At 36.3% G+C, this 22,900-nt stretch overlaps 1 protein-coding gene across 2 annotated transcripts in view; it reads left to right on the top strand.

Moving 5' to 3' along the window:
* The window catches only part of LOC119067716 (proteoglycan Cow), a 55,718-nt gene extending 44,888 nt beyond the window's left edge, over positions 1-10,830 (top strand). The window contains exons 3-12 of one of the 2 annotated variants that reach the window (XM_037170832.1): positions 1,224-1,326; positions 1,547-1,729; positions 4,021-4,169; positions 4,247-4,350; positions 4,441-4,560; positions 6,505-6,595; positions 6,670-6,798; positions 6,866-7,123; positions 7,190-7,327; positions 7,403-10,830. In XM_037170832.1, coding sequence (XP_037026727.1) covers positions 1,224-1,326; positions 1,547-1,729; positions 4,021-4,169; positions 4,247-4,350; positions 4,441-4,560; positions 6,505-6,595; positions 6,670-6,798; positions 6,866-7,123; positions 7,190-7,327; positions 7,403-7,509 — 1,382 coding nt within the window. In that variant the 3' untranslated portion in view covers positions 7,510-10,830. The remainder of the gene's footprint in view (positions 1-1,223; positions 1,327-1,546; positions 1,730-4,020; positions 4,170-4,246; positions 4,351-4,440; positions 4,561-6,504; positions 6,596-6,669; positions 6,799-6,865; positions 7,124-7,189; positions 7,328-7,402) is intronic. The other variant, XM_037170833.1, reaches the window with a different exon arrangement.
* The last annotated feature ends 12,070 nt before the right edge of the window (positions 10,831-22,900 follow it).

The raw sequence follows: 22,900 nt of genomic DNA, 5'->3' as shown, positions 1-22,900 counted from the left end.
GCTGTAGCTTAGCTGTATTAAAACCTACAGAGGCGCGCGACCCATCAAATGAAAGGTATTCGTAACACGATTCAAACAAAAAAATAATTAAAAAAATCGGGTCAGATTCGTTTGAGCTAGAGTGATTAGAGTGACCAAATTTTGAGCTACTCGAGCGTAGGATGAAAGGACTAATATTTTTTTGGGTTATGAGAGATAGAGAGTTACTTTCTTCGGCAAAGTCTTAGAGTTTTACGAGTAGAACAGAGGGGCATATGTGAAAAATGTCGAAAGTTGGAAATGGGTGGGTCAATTATGTTTTTAGAGGTATTTCTTGAATGGTGGCAGATAGAGAGTTACTTTCTTCGGCAAAGTCTCAGAGTTTTACGAGTAGAAAAGAAGGGCATTTGCGAAAAATGTCGAAAGTTGGAAATGGGTGGGTCAATTGGGGTTTTGGAGATATTTCTTGAATGGTGGCAGATAGAGAATTACTTTCTTCGTCAAATTTTCGAATTTCGTCAAATTTTCGATTTTCGTCAAATTTCGTCAAATTTTTTCATTTTCGTCGAATTTTCGAATTTCGTCAAATTTTTTATTTTCGTCAAATTTTCGATTTTCGTCAAATTGTCGATTTTCGTCAAATTTTTCGTCAAATTTTTAAATTTCGTCAAATTTTCAAATTTCGTCAAATTTTCGAATTTCGTCAAATTTTCGAATTTCGTCAAATTTGTGAAATAATTTTTACAAAAAAAATTTTTGACTGGAAACAACCAAAATTTTACCAAAAAAATCTGCGTAGCAAAGTGGCAGATGTTCAGGAACAGACCAGCAAGAAAATTTATCTGCCACATGCGACGCAGATTTTTTTGGTAAAATTTTGGTTGTTTCCAGTCAAAAATTTTTTTTGAAAAAATTATTTGGCAGATGATGAGAAAACCTAAGCCAGCTTGTTTGAACTGGATGTAAAATTTAATTTTTGCGTAACGAAGCTGAAAGCGTCAACTCTAGCGATATCATTCATTTTAGAAATTGTATTTCAAAGACTGCGTCACACTTTTCTCGAAGAGATTTTTGTTGGGATAATATAATTTGGGAAATAGCTTTTCTATGTAGGACATGGCTACAGATACAAAATAATATCTCGTATGCTTGAAGCACATTGCTGCGAGAGAAATGGAAAGAATCGGTTTCACGTTCGTTCGATGGTATAACTTATAGTGTCAATATCTTATTATTTGTTGCAGGTGACTTGTGCCGTCCTCTCAATTGTAAGAAACGTGAACTTTGTCTTCTGGAAGATGCTTATACAGCAGTATGTGTATCGAAAAAGGAGCTACATCGTAACAGGTGAGGCGAAAAGCAGATAAATTTGAAATTTTTATTTTCCTTTTTCTACAATTTTCGTTTTGTTATTTTCGTGCAAGATTTCTCCGCTTATGGTTTTTCATTTGAATTCCGATTTCGACTTGTTTCTTTATTGTGGCTTCATTCACTGAAAATCGTTTGCGAATTTTAATTCAATTAATTTTGCCAAAAATATTTTTCATTTTTCTTTCTTTCATCACAGAGACGAAGTTATAACTAAAAATAAAAATATGGAAAACGATGCGAAACGAAAGTCAATGGAAGACGAGGAGGTCGATGATGAAGCTGTTAGCTTTGAGAAAAATTCGTCGGCACCTCAATTCGAAGATTCCGGTATCGATGATGACGTTTTCTACGATTCGGATGGCAACGAACAAGATGAAGAGTGAGTATTATGAAGAATGGTCTCAGTTTGAAATCGATTGTTTTCGACCTGAATTTTATAACGATGATTGTATGGCTCGTTCAGCCTGTTCAAAATAATAATTTGTATTTTGCTAGGACACCGCGCTCCCAACTGTTACTCACATGTTAGAGATTTCTGAGGATTCAGGGGACTGAAACGAAACCTCTCAGCTTCTCAATGTTCTCAACTCTTTCACACCTTCCCCTATTCTTACCACATTGTATCCCAGTTCTGCATTATCACTCAAGTTCTTCACTCAATACGATGCACTTACCGATGACTGACATTCCTATTGATTCAGAATCTCAAATACTTTGAATTCATATTGCCAAAGTAAATTGCTTTCAGTTCCTACTGAGCGATAGAGATTTGTTTTTGATATGTTCTTGCAATCTTTAAAAATAAAGCTCGGAATCAGGTTTAGCTGAACCTGACTTACCCTGAGCCGGTTTGGTTTAGTTTTAACCTGACCTGAATTAACTTGAAATCGATCTGTATCGCACTCGAAAAGATTTATAATCCGCCAAAAAACCCTAAAGGGTGAAAGTGTGACGCAAGTCCTTGTTTCTACTTACAAAATAACTGATATCGCTGAGGGTGACGCATTTTGCGCTTCAATGCAAAAGTGTAATCAACAAAAAATTGAACCAAAAAATTTAACACAAGTGGCAGATGATTCAGCACATATTTCTCTCTATTTGAACTATTTTCCTAAAAGTAGTTTCCTCAACATCTGCCACTTGTGGCGCAATTTTTTTCTAAAATTTTCTATCTTAAATTTTTTGGTTCAATTTTTTGTTGATTACACTTTTGCATTGAAGCGCAAATGCGTCACCCTCAGCGATATCAGTTATTTTGTAAGTAGAAACAAGGACTTGCGTCACACTTTCACCCTTTAGGGTTTTTTGGCGGATATCAGTTCTTTTGGAAGTTTAGGTGTTAGGGTAACTAGTTTTGTAAGCAACTCATGTCGACAACAGCTCAAATCCAACAAAAAATCCGATGGAAGTTTGGAAGTGCCAGAGGAGTCATCTTTCATCCCAAAATTTAGGAACCAACCTCGGAACACCTCACTCATGTCGAAAATAACTCAAATCAATCGAAAAAATTCGATGGAAGTTAGGAAATGCCAGAGGAATCATCTCTCATCCCAAAATTTAAGAACCAACCTTGGAACACCTCACTTATATGGAAAACAGCCCATATCCATCGAAAAATCCGATGGAAGCTAGGAAGTGCCAGAGGAATCATCTCTCATCCCAAAATTTAGGAACCAACCTTGGAACACCTCACTCATGTCGAAAATAACTCAAATCAATCGCAAAAATTCGATTGAAGTTAGGAAATGCCAGAGAAATCATCTGTCATCCCAAAATTTAGAAACCAACCTCGGAACACTTCAATTATATCGAAAATAACACAAATCCATCAAAAAAACCGATGGAAGTTAGGACGTGCCAGAGGAATCATCTGTCATCCCAAAATTTAGGAACCAACCTTGGAACACCTCACTCATGTCACTCGTATGGATGCCTAGATTCCAAATATCTAAGTTTGGGGGTAGTTGGGGCTAAGGGGGAGAATTCAAAAAGTTGCTGTAAATATGCTCCGCCGTCCTCAAAAAAATTTTGTTAAAACATTTTTGGTAGTGGACTTGCGTCACGCCTGCTAACTAACGTGCGGGCATGATAACAGATCCTACTCCACAAGGTAGCATGGGTGGATCGTTATTCTACTAATTTCTAATGACACCCCACACGACCCTGTACGGCTCGTGTAACTGGAGAAATTTTTGTAAGAAAGTGCTAATTTTCGGTTTTTAATGACCTCTACCTAGCCACACAAGCTTCGAAGAATTTTTTTGGCTTCTAGGGCCGAAGTCCTTTCTAGGCACATGTGAGAAAGTCCACTTCAAAATGCGTCCGATTTCGGTAGGCTGTTTTTCAAAAGAATCCTTCTAAGCTATTTAGGTTCAGGTTATTTTGATGAGAAACCTGAACGAACATGACCTGAATCCTGGTCAACTGTGTCAGGGTCAGGTCAAAGTGGACCTGTTTTGATTCTTATTCAAAAATATTTCTTGACCCTTTACTGACAGATACTGTTACCGACGTCAAAAAAAGCAGTGAGGCTTCTGTAGCCCTGAAGAGAGCATTTTGTTCAAAAAAAAGGGGTTTAACAACAGAAGTAACAGATTTAAGTTTGATTTTGTTCTTTTCGCGAAGTATCGTTGCAAAGATTTATCAAACTCTTTCCACCAATTACAATAGCAGCTGCAAGCCTTGTCCCGTAACAAAGCCTTCATTCTTATGTGGAGTTGACAATCGAACGTATTCATCGGTCTGTCGTCTGGATTATCACAATTGCATCCATGGCACAGCAATTAAAGTATTGTGCAAAGGTTTCTGTCCGTGCAAGGGTAAGTTTTCGATGCGATCGATTACACACGCACATCGGTGCTAACAATTTGATGAAATTTTCTCGGTTGACGGACAGATCGAAAGGATTCGAATTTAAACAAGCAACAACGAATGGCTGAACGACAAAAGAATATGCAAAACAAGATGAAAATGACACTGGACAATGAGGCCAATCAAAAGGTAATTTGTTTTCGGTTTTCTTTTGACGTTTTTTTCTCTATTTTTCTTTTGTGTCATCAATGCAAATGATGAAATTTATAAAAATTTCAGATTAAAGATGAAAAAAATCGTCACTTCAATCATATTAATTCTCAAATAACTTATACGCCAGAAGATGTGAAGTATGACAACAAGCATTACAAGTATATCAAATATACGTCCAATAAAAAAGTTGGTATTCCAAATATCTAAGTTATACGATAAACAATACGATAAACCCCCCCACCCCCAAAGAGTTAGCCGCAAAAACAACTAAAGTTTCCGTTTCATGCAGACGAAAAGAGACAAATCGACAAGGATATTGCACTTCCTGCATGACAATTTTCTTTTCTTTTTTCTGTCGTTTTGCTCAAATGAAAAACTCTCAACTCAGTGTCCCGCTAATAAATTTTTCGGGAACGTTAGACCGCCAAACCGATAAAATTGTTCGTGTTCATCATTGAGCTATTGCCAAATCGGCTGATATATTTTCCCAATGCCAAAATTGGTGCTCCCAATGGATATCATAAATATCCAACACTCATCTTCTACCCAGAAATTAAAATTCATTTGAAACGGAATGAAAATAATTCTTTTTTTTTGTTTCAATTTAACCCTTTATCAACGGCTGCTCGTTCATAACGGTTCGATAACAATAATATAATTATTAAAACTAAATAAGTAATAGATTTTGTATCGAATGTTCATTCAAACAACAGACGTAAGAGGGATTCTATTGAAAAACGACCTGTCGAAATCGGATCGGTCGCAGTGGTCATTTTTATATGTGCTGTGCATAGAATAGTAATTGGGTATCAAAAGCCAAATTTTTTTTAATTCGTCGATGCTTATGTGGTTAGCGAGAGGTGATCGTAAACCGAAAGCATGCACCTTTTCTTATGGAAATTTCTCAGGCTACACGAAAAGTACAAGGTATTGTGAGTAGTCATTAGAAAGGTAATTGCATGTTCTTTTGGGTACATTGTCCTATATGATCCCACTATGAGTAACGAGCAGTTGAAAATATGGGTGAAAGTTTGATTATTTCGGCGAACTTCTGACGGTTCCTTTACATCCGAAATGCAATTGCCTTTCTAATGACCCCTCACAAGACCTTGTACTTATCGTACAGTCAGAACGCCGCTACAAGAAAATTTTTTTTCTGGTTTTCGATCACCTCTCGCTAGCCACAAAAGAATCGGCGAATTTTCAAAAAGAAATAGTTTTGGCTTCTAGGGCCTCAGAGTGATATCGTCAAATCTTCAGGTGATTGGGAAACAAGTGGTATCTGATTTTAATGAGTGATAACTCGTTGGATTCGTCTTTTAATTCTAGGAAACATGTGTCTTTCACTTTTTCTTAAAAAAAATTGTTTTCTGTGAAAAGCGCTCAAAAGTGAAGACAGCAGTTCCAGCAGTTGGGCCCTCAGAAAGAAGGAAAAAATCTACATTTTGACACCAACTTTTTTTCCAAGACTTCTGTAGGCTTGCAGCCCAAAAGTACTGGGTTCATTTATATGTGCAACGATAGTGGGTGAGTCCAGCTACAACACCCCATACTCAGTTCCGTGGAACATCAAAGCTGCAGAGAAGGCGGACTCACCGAACATTTACTATATTTCTAGTCATAACTCTCGTGGATCAACTAGCACTAAGCGGTGCGTATACTCTACCTGTAGGTCTTTCCAAGGCCGACAATCGTACAACATTACAACAATTTAAAATAATTTGTTCTTGAGTTATTGCCGAAAAACTGTTTTCGGTACCCTCTGACATGTCTTCACTTTTGAGAGCTTTTCACAGAAAACAATTTTTTTTTAAGAAAAAGTGAAAGATGCGTGTTTCCTAGAATTGATAGACGAATCCAACGAGCTATCACTCATTAAAATCGGAGATCGCTTGTTTCCCAATCACCTGAAGATTTGGCGATATCACTCGTACATATAAAAATGTCCACTGGAGAATACGTCCGATTTCAGAAGGTCGTTTTTCAAAAGAATTCCTCTAACAGTTTTATTGGTTGATCACGTGAGATCCGTTTTGCCTTTTGTGAATAGGTTAATTGGCCGAGAAAGCTTATTCCTTGACTCGATACCAATTCGAGTGAGTGAGATTGCAATAATTGTTTGTATTTTAGGAACAGAAGCCGGACAAACACAAAATTCATGGATACAATGACGTCATTGAAAAGCCAAATCCAAAATACTTTAAATCAGCCAGCAGTCCAAGTAAACTATTTTTTTGTCGCATTTCCACTCCGAATCTTTTCTCCTGACGACATTTCGTTTACCTTTTCTCGCAGAATTCCCATCCAAATCGAACGAATGCAAAGCTGATCAGTTAACAGCTATTGGTAACCGTCTTCTCGATTGGTTCTCGGTTATCATGACCGACAGCAAGAAGCGACGACAACATTCACAAAAATCAAAAGGTTTGCATCCAGGGCGTCTCTATTTTGCCAAAAACCGATCCCTCTAACATATTTCAAAATTCGACAGCTCATTTCCCAGCTGCTTGCAAAGCCGAAGCTAGATGGATGTTTAATCATTTGGATCTGAACAATGACGGTTCGTTGTCGTCGCAAGAGCTGTACGATTTGGAACACGATCAGAATGAACGATGCATTAAGCCATTCATTGATACCTGTGACCTCGACAACAACAACACCATCAGTCCACGCGAATGGTGCCGATGCTTTGAGAAAACAGATCGTCCTTGCGCGGCTGTCCGACGGAGGATCGGTACAGATTTGTTGGGTAATTTACGGACTTTCAGCAAAACAATTCGCCAAGTGATCCGCTAACTTTGTCCGACTGTTTTAGGAACATACGCTCCAGACTGTGACACTCAAGGATTCTACAAATCGACTCAGTGCCACAACTCGGTGGGTGTCTGCTGGTGTGTCGACAAACATGGCGTTGAATTTGCGAACACGCGTACGAGAGGAAAGCCCAGCTGCGGTGAGTCTATCGATGTTTCTTTTCCGAGTAATTTTTATCATCAAAATCACAACAAAAAACTCTCCCGGCTCATAGATGATGTCATCAATAATGCGGAATCTTTGACTTCAGACGATGAAGATGATGAAACTGACGACGAAGATACGTCAGAGGGTAGTGCGGACAACCTACTTATCTTCTAAAGCTTCGAACTCTTCAAACATCATTTACACTTCCCAGAACTTTTCCTTTTTTTTTTGTTGTTGTTAATTTCGGTTTTTTTGTTCACGTCTGTAAGTGATTCCGGTGCATATGGAATGCAATTCATCTTAGAGAAATTTAAAAATAAAAAATTTGAGTTGCTAGTCGGGACAGCCTTTCACATTCTAGTCCTATACAGTTGATCAGCCAATAAGCTTTTAATCAGACCCAAATGAGCGACTCCACTGAATTCACCAATTTGTTTTATTGACAAAATTGTTTACGTTCAAGACAAGGCACCTTTCGTGAAGCCCCTACACACAGTCGTAGCAACAGAACTGATTGTATTAGAAAGAACTATTCCCCTGACTGTCTTAATCACACAAAAAATGGCCGACCTATGGACCTATGGATCGGGTTTCGTATACTCGACTTATGTGCAAAAAGTCGTTCACTCACCTCGTGAACTTCAAGATCTAGTGAGAAACGATTTCTGAAAACGTTATTTCTACCGAATAGTGTCACCATTCAATAATGGTTTCCGAATTGAATTTGTGTATCTATACGAACTACAATCACACTGACACAGTGCCGCTTTTAGCTTTTGGGCGCCATCGGGCAATTGGAAAAATAGGCGCCAATTTAGTAAAGCTAATTTTTTTTAAGGACCTCGGGCGCCATTTTCTTCTGCTCCACTTCGGGCGCCACGGGCATTTGCCCATTTGGCCCATATGGAAAAGGCGGCACTGCACTGACAAAAAAAAGAGTTGAAAGTCGTTGCAGGTGACTTTGTCTTCGGTTAATCTATGTTATCTTCTACAGCTGTATTTTTCGTATGGAGATCTACACCTGTTGCAGCTATTGTTACCTGCAACAGGTAAGATTTTCAACTCTTTTTTGTCAGGGCACCATTTGAATTTCAGAGTTCAATCAATTAACTGATTAGAAAATGGTTTCTGCCACTGTTTCGAACTGTGAGATGATGTATAAGCATCTTTCGATGCTTTGCATTTAATAATGCTGTTCAAAAATAACTACATCTCATCAGGCCATGGCGACAGTGGCAAAGAAATGACGAACTTCTATGAAGTAGGTCATACCTTTTTGCATGTACAACTCTAGTGAATCATAAATGAAATGAAAGTAAATTTTCATATCATTTCATCACCAGACTTGCTCCCAATTAACTGATCCTTTTGTCGATCTGTTTGCTTAACTCTCAACTATAGGATCACTTTCCAACTTGTTCAATACGAGACACGTACCTTTCCACAAAAAATCGGTGTTTCACCATAATTGGGGCTTCTCTTAGAATATATATACCGAATCGGACCGAGTAGATTGTTTTCGTTCGGCTTCCAACAAAACAAAGACAAAAAAAAGTTGTTGTAAACATTCAGCACTTTAATGCGGCATATATTACTTTATGGCACACCATATTTTATCTAATGTTTGCCGTTTTTTGTGTGGTTATTGTATGTTTTTTGGAGCTTCCATAAAACGGCACCATCCGATTTTAATAATATTATAGTAGAGGGCAACTCACGGACAATCACAAATATGAACGTTTTTTTTTCCATAGAAGTGGGAAAATTCAATGAACGTACATACCAGGCATGGCCGGTTCTTCAAAATCTATCGATTTATCTTGAACGCACTCATTATTTTTGTCAAAATAATATGAAAATGGGTGCGTTAGAATCCGTTTTTCGAATCGTTATGTCCTCCGAGGCGACATTTGACCATACCTGGGTGGTTTATATTCATTGTGTAAATGTACATCCACTTCAGTTGAGTCGATTTAATGGCACTAGTCGACTTGTTTAATTTCACTAAGTTGATCATTCAATGCCGGTTTATTGAAAAGGACTAAGCATATCTTAGTCAGTGATTATGCTTCGGTGGAAATAGTTATTTGTTTACTGAGGGGAGAAAATAAGAAATTCCAATAAGAGCTAAGTTTGCGGCCAGAGCGAATCCAGGGCCGAAATTTCGCACGAGTTGGAATTTCGTATTTTCTTCCAGAGATGAACGCTACGTTTTTGATGTTGTGTTTTGCCTGTTTTTCTCCACGGAACAAAAACCTCGATTTGCCATACCATTTTCGAAAACCTAAACGAAGTGACAGTTCGAAGGAAAAAAGTTCGGTTTTCTCCCTACGGGACAAAAAGTGCTGCACTTGTCTCATTAGAACTGTCATTCGACCAGTCGTCAAGAAAACACAATTTTCTCGTGGCCTATTGAGGGGAGAAAATAAGGCAAAACACAATGCGCGCATGAAAAGTCAATTGTTCACGCAAGTGTGAGGTTATAGGACCGTAAAGGCGACAGTCAATCAGATTATATGTATTATGCAGACATCGACACCGAAATTGTGCTGAAAACTTATTCCAATCCTTTTTTGCGCTACAAAAATGAATGTTTTACAATTAACGCTGCGTGACGAATAAACTGTCGCATTTTTTATGCAGTTGATGCGGGCGACCTTGTCTAAATGGAATATTTCGAAAAAAGAGAATATTTTTTTCAGATCCATTATCACCATAATCTAATTATATAAAAGATGATGCCCATACAACGGCAACGGCATACAACGGTGGTATTAACTGTTCAACAGTTAAAGCGTATGAGTTTCACCAGAAGATTGCGTAAAGATTCGTAATTTTGGCTGAGTTAGAATTTTGATTTGTTTTTATTTGACGCATGATTACGATGCAAAACTAAATTTGCTGTCCTCAATATACATAAAACTAATCTGTTTAGTGAAAAATTAGTAAAAAAAAATTAATTAAATTTTATCGTAAGTGTGATTTCGTACAGTGTGTTTCAGTTCGATACTGAAGTAAAAATTCGCCGTCCATTTGATTTTTTTTTAAACTGTAATGCTAGTTGAAACAGAAACTAATCCATGATTACGTTTACAATAATACTTCAGTAAAACAAAAAAAAAGGCAAAAATTTTATTTGGAATTTTATTTGCTCAAAATTTTCCGTTCAACTGTCTAAAATTTAAAAAATAAATAAAAAAACGAAAGAAAACTCATTAAACATTCTTTACACCAATAAATTATAGGGGGGCCAGTAAAAAAACAACAAGTAAAATAGCTGCAATTGCTTTACGACTATAGAGCAAAATGGTAAAGCGATTATATAGATACGAGGAACACTGTGCCGCTCGTCATTATAGTCATACCTACAATATAAATGACTTAGAGCTTTGAACAAGTGATTACAGCCGATCAAATTGAAGCTTATATTTACTCAAGCCTTACACATCTCGTCATTTTTAACTGTTCCAGAGCTATCTAGATCAAAGTTTGATACAAACAAAAAAAAAAAAAAAAAAAAAACAAACCAGACACACGGATTGTTGATTGATGCAAATTTATATTTTAATGCATAACTGCATACATCCAAAAGTGAATGTGTTTCCATTTCATTTATATTCGTTCAGCGATTTCTCATACAGTTTTATCACAAACTCACTTTGAATTTTTAGCCATACTTATCGTCGATAGTAAGCTTCATCTAAATCATTAAAATTTTTGCAATTCAATAAATAATCAGCAAAAATAAATAAATAAATAAAAAGTTGCTGAACAGAGCAATCTTATAATCCCGTCGTCGTCGGATCGTTCTTGATAATATTATATTCGCCACTATACTATTTACTCGTTTGATTTATCGAGGCCGATAAGCACTTATCCGTCAAATTAAATATGCGCTCAAGTTGAAACATCGAATGTATATTTTCCATGGTAACTATCAACAGCATGATGAGAGCAATGAAAGTGTAAAACAGGTATGGTCTATTGTGCGCCCGGAGGACATACAAATTTGATTTTCGTACTTAAACACACTCATTTTCATATTATTTTGACAGAAAATGTGAGTGCGTTTAAGACGAATTCGCCGATCGACCCAATGAAAGTCTAGAACAGGTATGGTCGATCGGTGAATTCGTCTTAAACGCACTCACATTTTCTGTCAAAATAATATGAAAATGAGTGTGTTTAAGTACGAAAATCAAATTTGTATGTCCTCCGGGCGCACAATAGACCATACCTGTTTTACACTTTCATTGGATCGACCATACCTGTTCTAGACTTTCATTGGATGAGAGTAGTAGAAGATGTTAATGTGTACAAGTTTTTTATGTTAATTTAACCAATGAAAATGGCAGTTTGTCAAGGAAAATTGAAGAAAATATGGGAAAATGTTTCCCGAAAATAGTCTCTCAACAAACGACATGGTGTCTCAACGCCCCATATATCCTTTCGTTGTGTTTATTGGCTTGAAAGAACATCTCTTATCGTCTTGATATGGATGCTATTAAAACGACCCTTCAAAAAAGTTTGGTGTCTAAGTCGGGATTTTCAGTACGAGCTTCGGGTCGGGCTGTAACACCCCACTTATCAAATACACAACTTGAAATCTCGGAAGTAATATACGCATTTTCTGTGGAAAATTAGAAATCATCGATTTCCATGCTCCAGTTTGATGGTCTGAGCTCGAAGGTTGTATAAAGACAACCCACATCGTCAGCGGGCTTTTCGCCTAACTGACTGAATGACATTACCAACGAACAATAACACGTAACACGTTATCGGTACTAAATCCGAGACGCAACCTAACAACTGATTCAATCAGATGTCATTATTGTGGACAACAACCTGTTAATAGTTTATTTGTGTTGCGGTTGAGTTTCGAGCCCTCAACTGGCTCACACTGTGCTATTAAGTTGTCGTTGTTATTCACCAACATAGAATCGACTGCCGCTATCGGGATTTATCCCTAATCGTAGCACACATTCATCTACGATTCTCTTTATATGAATCTTATTGACACACATAAAAATGGGTAACAATCGTTCATGTCAAGTTAAAAAATGGTTCGGTGTTTCAACTTAAAAGACTATTTTAATATCGATAAATGTGTCATTGCCTTTAGGATATCTTATTCCACTGGGCCTAACACACGGTTTACATTTAGTTTTGAATCGAAAAGAAAAAGCGAAATTTGGTTCTTGTTTTTTTCTTGGAAAAATGAATTTAAATTAGGAAAATGAGAAAAGTTAATATTAGAAAAATCATTAAAACATAAAAAACAAAAAATGCTTCCGGTAAAGATAACAGAACAGATATACTCAGATAAAAATTGGAGAAAAGAAAAACGGATGTGTTATCTTAGAGATGTAATTTGCATGACTAGAATTTATACATTTTTCGGCATAAAAATTTATAGAAAGTAAACAAAAAAAATCTGAATTGTGCTTCCTAGATTTTAATGGACATTAAACACTCATTTTTTATGTCACCTCTCACACTAATCAATCACCGTCAAATGATTTATTAAGTAAAGTAAAGTAAAAAAAATAGTCGTAAACTATAATACTTGGATGGGTTGTTTCTAATTTGATAATTTTTAGCTAAACATTTAGAAAGAAAATGAAGAAAGATAAAATTCCGATATTATGATTATGAACTCTCATTGAAACAAGAGACACTTTACGAGCATTTATTATTATTATATAAAAGAAAAGTATTTAATCTCCATATTTCCACGCAAATCACTTTAAACGTAATATTAACAAGAAAAAAAAAACAAGAAAACCCAATACAATTTAATATAATAAAATATACATTTTTAAGAAAAATTTATAGAAATTTGATGAAGAAAAAACAAGTGAAATAAAAGACGACTACCTAAGTAAATGTAAAAAAAAATAAGAATAAATGTCAAGTAAGTAAAACTAAAAAAAAAAAATTAAAAAAATTGCTTTTATATTCAAAACTATAGCTGAGTGCAATAATTTCATAAAAAAGAAGAGAAAATATGAATTCAATTAAAATAAAAATTTAATTAGTGTTGTTATATAAATAGAAGAAGCAAAAACAAACAAACAAAAACAAAAACTGAAAATATAAAAGACAAATAAAAAAAAATCATTTTTTTCCTTTCAAAATATAAACAAAAAATTAGTTTTTAAAGAAAAGAAATAATGTTTCGTATATAATGCTAGACTATGGTTAGACTGTTTTCTTCTGTTTTAAGTTCGATTCCCGTTTTCATTTAACTTCAATAAAAAAAATAAAGAAAACAAAATTCGGTCAAACAAAAATATAGTTTTAGGAAGAAAAGTGTAGCATGTAGTTTCAAAAATATGTTGTTTTGGATATTTACGAATATGGACAGTTTTTTTGTTGTATAACTATGGAAACCAATAAAAATACAGTGTAAACGATACGTTGTCCGACCTTTTTTTTCTACATTTCGCCGAAGCACCTAGCAGGGTTCACGAGGTTTTACCACGTCAAATAGAGTAGTTTTTTGATACAAATAATCCCAACAAAAATCTCTTCGAGAAAAGTGTGACGCAGTCTTTGAAGTACAATTTCTAAAATGAATGAACGCAGATTTTTTTGGTAAAATTTTGGTTTTTTCCAGTCAAATTTTTTTTTGGTAAAAATTATTTGGCAGATGATGAGAAAAACTAAGCCAGCCTGTTTGAACTAAAATTGGGTGTAAAATTTAATTTTTGCGTAACGAAGCTGAAAGCGTCAACTCTAGCGATATCATTCATTTTAGAAATTGTACTTCAAAGACTGCGTCACACTTTTCTCGAAGAGATTTTTGTTGGGATATCAGCCGTTTTAGAAGTTTTAGAACACTGCTTTTTATAACAGTTTATAACAGAAATTCGGAAATTTGGCGAAATTTGAAAATTTGACGAAATTCAAAAATTTGACGAAAATCGAAAATTTGACGAAATTCGAAAATTTGACGAAATTTGAAAATTTGACGAAATTCGAAAATTTGACGAAATTTGACGAAATTCGAAAATTTGACGAAATTTGACGAAATTCGAAAATTTGACGAAATTTGACCAAATTCGAAAATTTGACGAAATTCGAAAATTTGTCGAAATTCGAAAATTTGACGAAATTTGACGAAAATCGAAAATTTGACGAAATTCGAAATTTGAAAATTTGACGAAATTCGAAAATTTGACGAAATTCGAAAATTTGACGAAGAAAGTAATTCTCTATCTGCCACCATTCAAGAAATATCTCTAAAACCCCAATTGACCCACCCATTTCCAACTTTCGACATTTTTCACAAATGCCCTTCTTTTCTACTGGTAAAACTCTGAGACTTTGCCGAAGAAAGTAACCCTCTATCTGCCACCATTCAAGAAATACCTCTAAAAACATAATTGACCCACCCATTTCCAACTTTCGACATTTTTCACATATGCCCCTCTGTTCTACTCGTAAAACTCTGAGACTTTGCCGAAGAAAGTAATTCTCTATCTCATAACCCAAAAAATATTAGTCCTTTCATCCTACGCTCGAGTAGCTCAAAATTTGGTCACTCTAATCACTCTAGCTCAAACGAATCTGCCCCGATATTTTTAATTATTTTTTTGTTCGAATCGTGTTACGAATACCTTTCATTTGATGGGTCGCACGCCTCTGTAGGTTTCAATACAGCTAAGCTACATCCGAAAACGCGTTCCCGACCCTCGAAAACCACACTCAGAAACCACTTCGAGGCCAATAAAACAAAATTCTGGTTTTTCCTGGGGTAATGGCGTATCACATTTTCATTTTTATGCCCACCCTGAGGCTCCTGCAAAATTTCATGGAGATTGGCTGACTAGTTTCCGAGATCGACCGTCGATAGATAGACAGATAGACAGATAGACAGATAGACAGATAGATAGAAACATATACAGAGTAAGTTGAAAGATTTTGATTGTTTGGAAAACGTTAATTTGGTGCATTTTCTATCAAAATGACCAACTTCAAAACGATGTATCTCCGGCAATTTTAAAGTTACATAGTCGAGTGATAGCTCGTTTTGCTCGTATTTGAAGCGCGAATAAGATAGAACAGGATTTGTGGTGATACAGGCCAAAGGAAAGAAACTTAAATTCTCGCCTATATATAGTTGCCGCGTCTCAAAAAAATTTCTTCGTTCTTTTTTTGGAAGTTAGACTGCGTCAAGTCCTCCGCTATCGCTCCGGACATGATATTAGCAGCCTTAAATTGAAAATGAAACGAATTCAGGCTTTTTCTACGTTACGATTTGGTAACGGGCTGAGGATACATACGTGAAGCTCGGAAGAGGACAACTACGAATAAATCAACAACTCTTTTTCACCTTTGTTTCGCTGCTACCCGCTGAGACATTAAAATAAAATCGCTTCAGTTCCTAGTGCAATACGTCTGCGATCTCTGAAGATACCCCCAACTGAAATGCCTACAGATAAATTGCTAAATAAAAGTCAGAAAAACGAAAACAAACAGAGAAATCACGGCAGAGTAAAAGTAACCCTTCAATATCGTAAACTTGAATGGTTTACTTTTACTCTGCCGTGAGAGAAATCAATGCTCTTCCCTCCCATAGGCTGAAAAAGGGCATAATCGTGCATCTTAGAAAATCGTTATAACGTTGATTGTAGGTTGTTCCGTATCGATTCCTGATTCTAAATTGATGTGGTGCCAAGACGGCAGCTCAATGGTTCTCTGGTGAGCGGCCGTTATGTCCTTTTTTCTATGATTTTTCATTCGTAAGCGAGAAGATATATCTATCCACTCCCAAAGGATAAGTTATAGAGAAAAGTCCAATTTCTATTTGATGAAATTTATTTTTTGACATTTGAATCCAAAATGGCGGAAAAAGTTGGTCAAAGTATAAAAATATATTTTTATCAAAGGAAAATCTCTGAAACCGATAGAAAGACTGTAAATTCGCAAAAAAAAATCAAAAGGTTTATAGAGAATTTAAAGAGCTACGTTTTGGTTGTAAATCCAATACGAATGATCATCACTGCAATTATGATGAATACATTTTTTTCAATTTACTGGCATGGATACCATTAACTATAACTACCATAATTGTCAGTTCAAATGGGACTTTCAAAACGCACAATACTTCTTCTTCTGCTTCTTCTTTTTCAGCCTGTTTCTATCCACTGCTGGATGTAGGCCTCTCCAACTTCTTTCCATTTCGTACGATCCATTGCCATTTGCTGCCAGTTTGTACCTGCAATATTCTTAATTCCGTTTGTCCATCTCTCTGGTGGTCTACCTATAGCTCGTCTTTTATATGGTCGCCAGTTCATGATCTTTTTGGTCCAACGTTCGTCTGTCCTTCTTGCAATATGTCCCGCCCAGCTCCATTTCAGAGATGCTATTCTTTCCATGACATCAACGACCCTGATGGTTTGTTGTCGAATCCATTGATTCGTCATTCTGTCTCTGAGTGTTATTCCAAGCATACTCCGTTCCATGGCTCTTTGTGTCACTCTCAATTTATCTTCGGATGCTTTCGTTAAAGTTAACGTTTCCGCTCCATACGTGAGCACTGGAAGGACACAAGTGTCGAAAACTTTGCGTTTCAGACTATTATTCATTTTGCTTTTGAAAATTATTCTGAGTTTTCCGAACGCTGCCCATGTAAGACCAATCCTACGTCTTATTTCTGCAGTTTGGTTGTCCAGACCTAACTTCAGTTTATGTCCTAGATATACATAGCTGTCGACTCGTTCAATGACAGTGTCACCAATTTTGATTTCTCTATCGTCCCCGATGTTGGTCATGACTTTTGTTTTCGATAAGTTCATCTTGAGGCCAACTTTGCTTGCCTCTTCACTTAACTGTTGTAGCATAAGCTGAGCCTGACCTAGATTCGCTGCTATCGGTACAATGTCATCAGCGAAGCGGAGATTGCTCAGGTACTCTCCATTTATCTTTATTCCCATTTTACTCCAGTTTAACTTCCTAAAAACACTCTGCAGAATCGCCGTGAATAATTTCGGTGAAATAGTGTCACCCTGCCTTACACCTCGGCCGATTCTGAATTTCTCCGTGCTCTTGTGAAGTTTTATACATGAAGTAGCATTTTTGTACACATATCGAATTGTGTTGGAGTATCTTGAGTCTACTCTACATTCGTCTAATGCGTCCAATATCGACCATGTTTCCACTGAATCGAAAGCTTTTTCGAAGTCTATGAATAGCAAGACTATGTCGATGTTGTATTCACGACACTTCTCAATAAGCGTTCTCATCACCTGCAAATGGTCGTTTGTGCTGAAACCAGATCTGAAAGCAGCTTGTTCAACAGGTTGGTAGAAGTCGAACTTGTTAGTGTTCCTCTTCGTAATGATTTTCATAAACAATAAACAATAAACAACTTGTAGAGTGTTGACAATAGACTTATGGGCCGGTAATTTTCCAGCTTTGTTATGTCTCCTTTTTTATGCAGCAATGTAATTACCGCATTTTCCCAGGCTTCTGGTACTTCTTCCCATTGGAGACATTGATTAAACAAAGCCGTGATTGCCTTTAATAAGGAGTCTTCACCCAGTTTAATGGCTTCCACTGGAACACCATCTTCTCCGGGAGACTTTTTGTTTTTCATCTCGGCTACTGCGGCCTTGACTTCATCAACAGTTATGTCGGGCATAACGCACAATACCCGAGACGAAAACAATTGGACAAAATGGTGACTCGCACTCGTCGATATTCTTCTATTTAGAAAGCCGTTTTCATTGACTTGTTATTAAAAAAATTTGGTGGCAAAAGCACCAGGAGATGCTGTAAACATTACTTCATTAACATGAGCGTTGAAACTCTTTGTCATAACTCCAAAAGCCTCTGTTGTTAAAAATGCTGTATTTACCGCGGGAAACAATTGGACATTGCATTTTCTCTGGTGAGTGAAGTAAGTGAGCTGAGTACATAATCTACTACTTCGATTTTTTCTTACACAATTTGTCCTTAAATAATGGAACACTTGTCAGAGATCTTTGTTTATTTTTGTCATCGTTAACGTTAACCGTCGACTAATTCCGTACATTTATCTGTACTGCGTACTGAAAATATCGCGCTTGAAATAACAGATTTATGTTCGTAGCGACACACTGGAAGTGCATATTAAAGAGGCAATGAATTGGTAGTCAAATATTGAATGAACATCAAAATAATCACGACGTTGTTACGATGCCATTCGTTGTGGTGCTATTGCAGACGTGGTAGTCCTAACTTTAACCTTTGCAGTTTATTGATATTTTTTACTGTGCTTCGATGAAGAAGAAGGAAATCTTTTCAGAAAAAAGCATATTTGAAAAACTTACCTATCAACAGTGTCTGTTTAACGTTGAAAATGTTCTGCCGCAGAGAATGGGACATAAGTAGATTATCTGGAAATTCTGCTGTTGCCTGATATTCAACTATATGCATCTCGTACTGTGTCGATATGATCTGTATGTCAAATCTTCATAACGTTTCAGTGCCTCATTACCCACATATTCCGTATGAGCGGAAACAGGCGACTCTTGATTTTAACGTTTTTGTCCAATTGAATTGCTAAGAGAATTAAATGCTGGGGTATTTCAAGTTTTCAAGTAGATTATAGTTAATGATGTAAATGCATCGAAAACCGTACTTTTCATGTTTCAAGTACTACATGTAAAATCCATTACATATCTCGGGATAAAAATACAAAGTGTAGTTTTCGTGTGTGTATTGACCTCGGCTACGCCTCGGATCAAAAAGATACACACAAAAACTCTACTTTTCATCTCACTTCGTTCTGACTACAACTCGCGAAATTGGCGAAAGGGGCGAAAGTGATATGCTTTCGTGCATTTTTGCCACTGTCGCCCCGTGTATTCACATTTTTTTCGTTACCAGTGTGTAATAGTTAGTTTCTAACTTTTTCTAACTAATTCATGCGTGTGGTGTGATCGTGTGATTTACCTTATTTTTCCCTTTAATAGTCTATGAAAAAATTACGTTTTGATGAAGATTGGTCAAACATCCCAAAGGGTTACTCAGTCTTTTTGATTAACCAGGTAAAACATAGTAACTTAACTACAAATCATGATAAATCAATGTAACATAGCTCGATACATCGAGTGAGCAACCCCTCGAAATATTCTTCGGTAAACTTTTTGGCCTCGATGAAAAATAGTTCCTTGTTTTCAGAAGAATATAGAACATTCCAACAAGACAAAGTTTTTGTGGCCAGAGGGGAGAGAGATCTGCGAATCGACCGCACTTTCTGTTTTCTTCCAGAGGTCCAGAACACAACGTTTTTCATATGTGATTAAACCACGAAACAAAAACATTAATTTGTTATACCATTTTTCGCAACAAAAACAAAAGTGACAGCTCGGTAGAGAAAATAGATATTTTCTCCCCCGAACTGTCATCAGACAAAGCAGGGCCTATTTTTGGATTTTTTTTTTGGAAATTGCCAAAAATTTCAAAAAAACTGCGAACGTTCAAAACCCGAATTTTTCCATCATTTCGAACTGTTTTGGCAACTCCTGAGCTCAGCCTTGTGTTTTAGCCGGCTCTCAATGATTTTGTTTGATTATTGACGCTCGGTGGCGGGACATTTCGACACCGTCAATATCGTCAGGAACGATATTATCGTTTTTTTGGACGATACTATCATCTAAAAAACGATACTATCGTCTAAAAAACGATATTATCGTCGAAAAAATTTTCATCCAGGACGATAATATCGTCTAAATTGGAAAGTTCTAAAATATTGTCTGGACGATAGTATCGTTTTCTGGACGATATTATCGTTCAGAAAACGATACTATCGTTTTCTGGACGATATTACCGTTCTAGAAAATCTAATGGATATTTTCGTTTTCTGTACGATAATATCGTCCAAAACGATAATATCGTCCTGGGCGATATTATCGTTTTGTTAAATGATAATATCGTCCAGCACGATACTATCGTTTAAAAAAACGATAATATCGCCCAGGACGATATTATCGTTTAGTTTTGGGTGGTAATATTGTCCAGGACTTAATTTTACTCAGAGGTGCAGCAAGAACCGAATTCTCTTCCAAAATATCAAAAAAACAATTGTCAGAGGAAATCACCTACACATCAGTGTTTAAAAAAGGCGTTTAGTTCGTCCCTAAATAATTCATCTTTTTACGAAATGAATACCAACTTAGATTGTACATAAAAAGCGTTTTTAACACGCCGAGCGATCCGGCCCATTGCCCCGGAGCGAAGCGGAGGGCCGCAATGCGAGCCGGGCGCCGGAACGGTGTCGGAACTTAGGAGTTAATTTTTTTTTCTCGCATCGTCTCAAAATTAGTCTGTGTAATTTTTCTATTATAAAATTTAAATTTACGGAACCAAATGAACCAATTTTTAATATATATTTGCCGTCTATAAAAAGGTGTTTATCTACAAGATTTTGTGTTTCGTCTTAAATAAATTAAAAGCGATATTATCGTTCTGGACGATACTATCGTCCAGAACGATATTATCGTCCCAAAAATTATCGACCAGGACGATAATATCGTCCAAAATAACGATAAATTTATTCAGAAAAAGAAAATAACGATAATATCGTCCAGCGGATATTTTCATCCAGGACGATAGTATCGTCAAGAAAACGATAATATCGTCCTGAAAATATTTTAAAATTTATAATTTTAGACGATATTATCGTCCTGGATGAATTTTTTTTAGACGATATTATCGTTTTTTAGACGATAGTATCGTCTAAAAAACGATACTATCGTTTTTTGGACGATACTATCGTCTAAAAAACGATACTATCGTCCAAAAAACGATACTATCGTTTTTTAGACGATACTATCGTCTAAAAAACGATAATATTATGAGACGATGCGAGAAAAAGAAATTAACTCCTAAGTTCCGACACCGTTCCGGCGCCCGGCTCGCATTGCGAGCGTGTTAAAACGCTTTTTATGTACAATCAAAGTTGGTTTTCATTTCGTAAAAAGATGAATTATTTAGGGACGAACTAAACGCCTTTTTTAAACACTGATGTGTAGGTGATTTCCTCTGACAATTGTTTTTCGATATTTTGGAAGAGAATTCGGTTCTTGCTGCACCTCTGAGTAAAATTGAGTCCTGGACAATATTACCACCCAAAACTATATCGTTTTTTAGACGATAGTATCGTTTTTTAGATGATAGTATCGTCCAAAAAAACGATAATATCGTTCCTGACGATATTGACGGTGTCGAAATGTCCCGCCACCGAGCGTCAATAATCAAACAAAATCATTGAGAGCCGGCTAAAACACAAGGCTGAGCTCAGGAGTTGCCAAAACAGTTCGAAATGATGGAAAAATTCGGGTTTTGAACGTTCGCAGTTTTTTTGAAATTTTTGGCAATTTCCAAAAAAAAAATCCAAAAATAGGCCCTGCTTTGTCTGATGACAGTTCGGGGGAGAAAATATCTATTTTCTCTACCGAGCTGTCACTTTTGTTTTTGTTGCGAAAAATGGTATAACAAATTAATGTTTTTGTTTCGTGGTTTAATCACATATGAAAAACGTTGTGTTCTGGACCTCTGGAAGAAAACAGAAAGTGCGGTCGATTCGCAGATCTCTCTCCCCTCTGGCCACAAAACTTTGTCTTGTTGGAATGTTCTATATTCTTCTGAAAACAAGGAACTATTTTTCATCGAGGCCAAAAAGTTTACCGAAGAATATTTCGAGGGGTTGCTCACTCGATGTATCGAGCTATGTTACATTGATTTATCATGATTTGTAGTTAAGTTACTATGTTTTACCTGGTTAATCAAAAAGACTGAGTAACCCTTTGGGATGTTTGACCAATCTTCATCAAAACGTAATTTTTTCATAGACTATTAAAGGGAAAAATAAGGTAAATCACACGATCACACCACACGCATGAATTAGTTAGAAAAAGTTAGAAACTAACTATTACACACTGGTAACGAAAAAAATGTGAATACACGGGGCGACAGTGGCAAAAATGCACGAAAGCATATCACTTTCGCCCCTTTCGCCAATTTCGCGAGTTGTAGTCAGAACGAAGTGAGATGAAAAGTAGAGTTTTTGTGTGTATCTTTTTGATCCGAGGCGTAGCCGAGGTCAATACACACACGAAAACTACACTTTGTATTTTTATCCCGAGATATGTAGTACTTGAAACATGAAAAGTACGGTTTTCGATGCATTTACATCATTAACTATAATCTACTTGAAAACTTGAAATACCCCAGCATTTAATTCTCTTAGCAATTCAATTGGACAAAAACGTTAAAATCAAGAGTCGCCTGTTTCCGCTCATACGGAATATGTGGGTAATGAGGCACTGAAACGTTATGAAGATTTGACATACAGATCATATCGACACAGTACGAGATGCATATAGTTGAATATCAGGCAACAGCAGAATTTCCAGATAATCTACTTATGTCCCATTCTCTGCGGCAGAACATTTTCAACGTTAAACAGACACTGTTGATAGGTAAGTTTTTCAAATATGCTTTTTTCTGAAAAGATTTCCTTCTTCTTCATCGAAGCACAGTAAAAAATATCAATAAACTGCAAAGGTTAAAG

The sequence above is a fragment of the Bradysia coprophila genome, assembly GCF_014529535.1.
Source record: "Bradysia coprophila strain Holo2 chromosome X unlocalized genomic scaffold, BU_Bcop_v1 contig_128, whole genome shotgun sequence".
NCBI classification, from domain to species: Eukaryota; Metazoa; Arthropoda; class Insecta; order Diptera; family Sciaridae; genus Bradysia; species Bradysia coprophila.
This window is presented reverse-complemented; position numbering and strand designations above follow the sequence as displayed.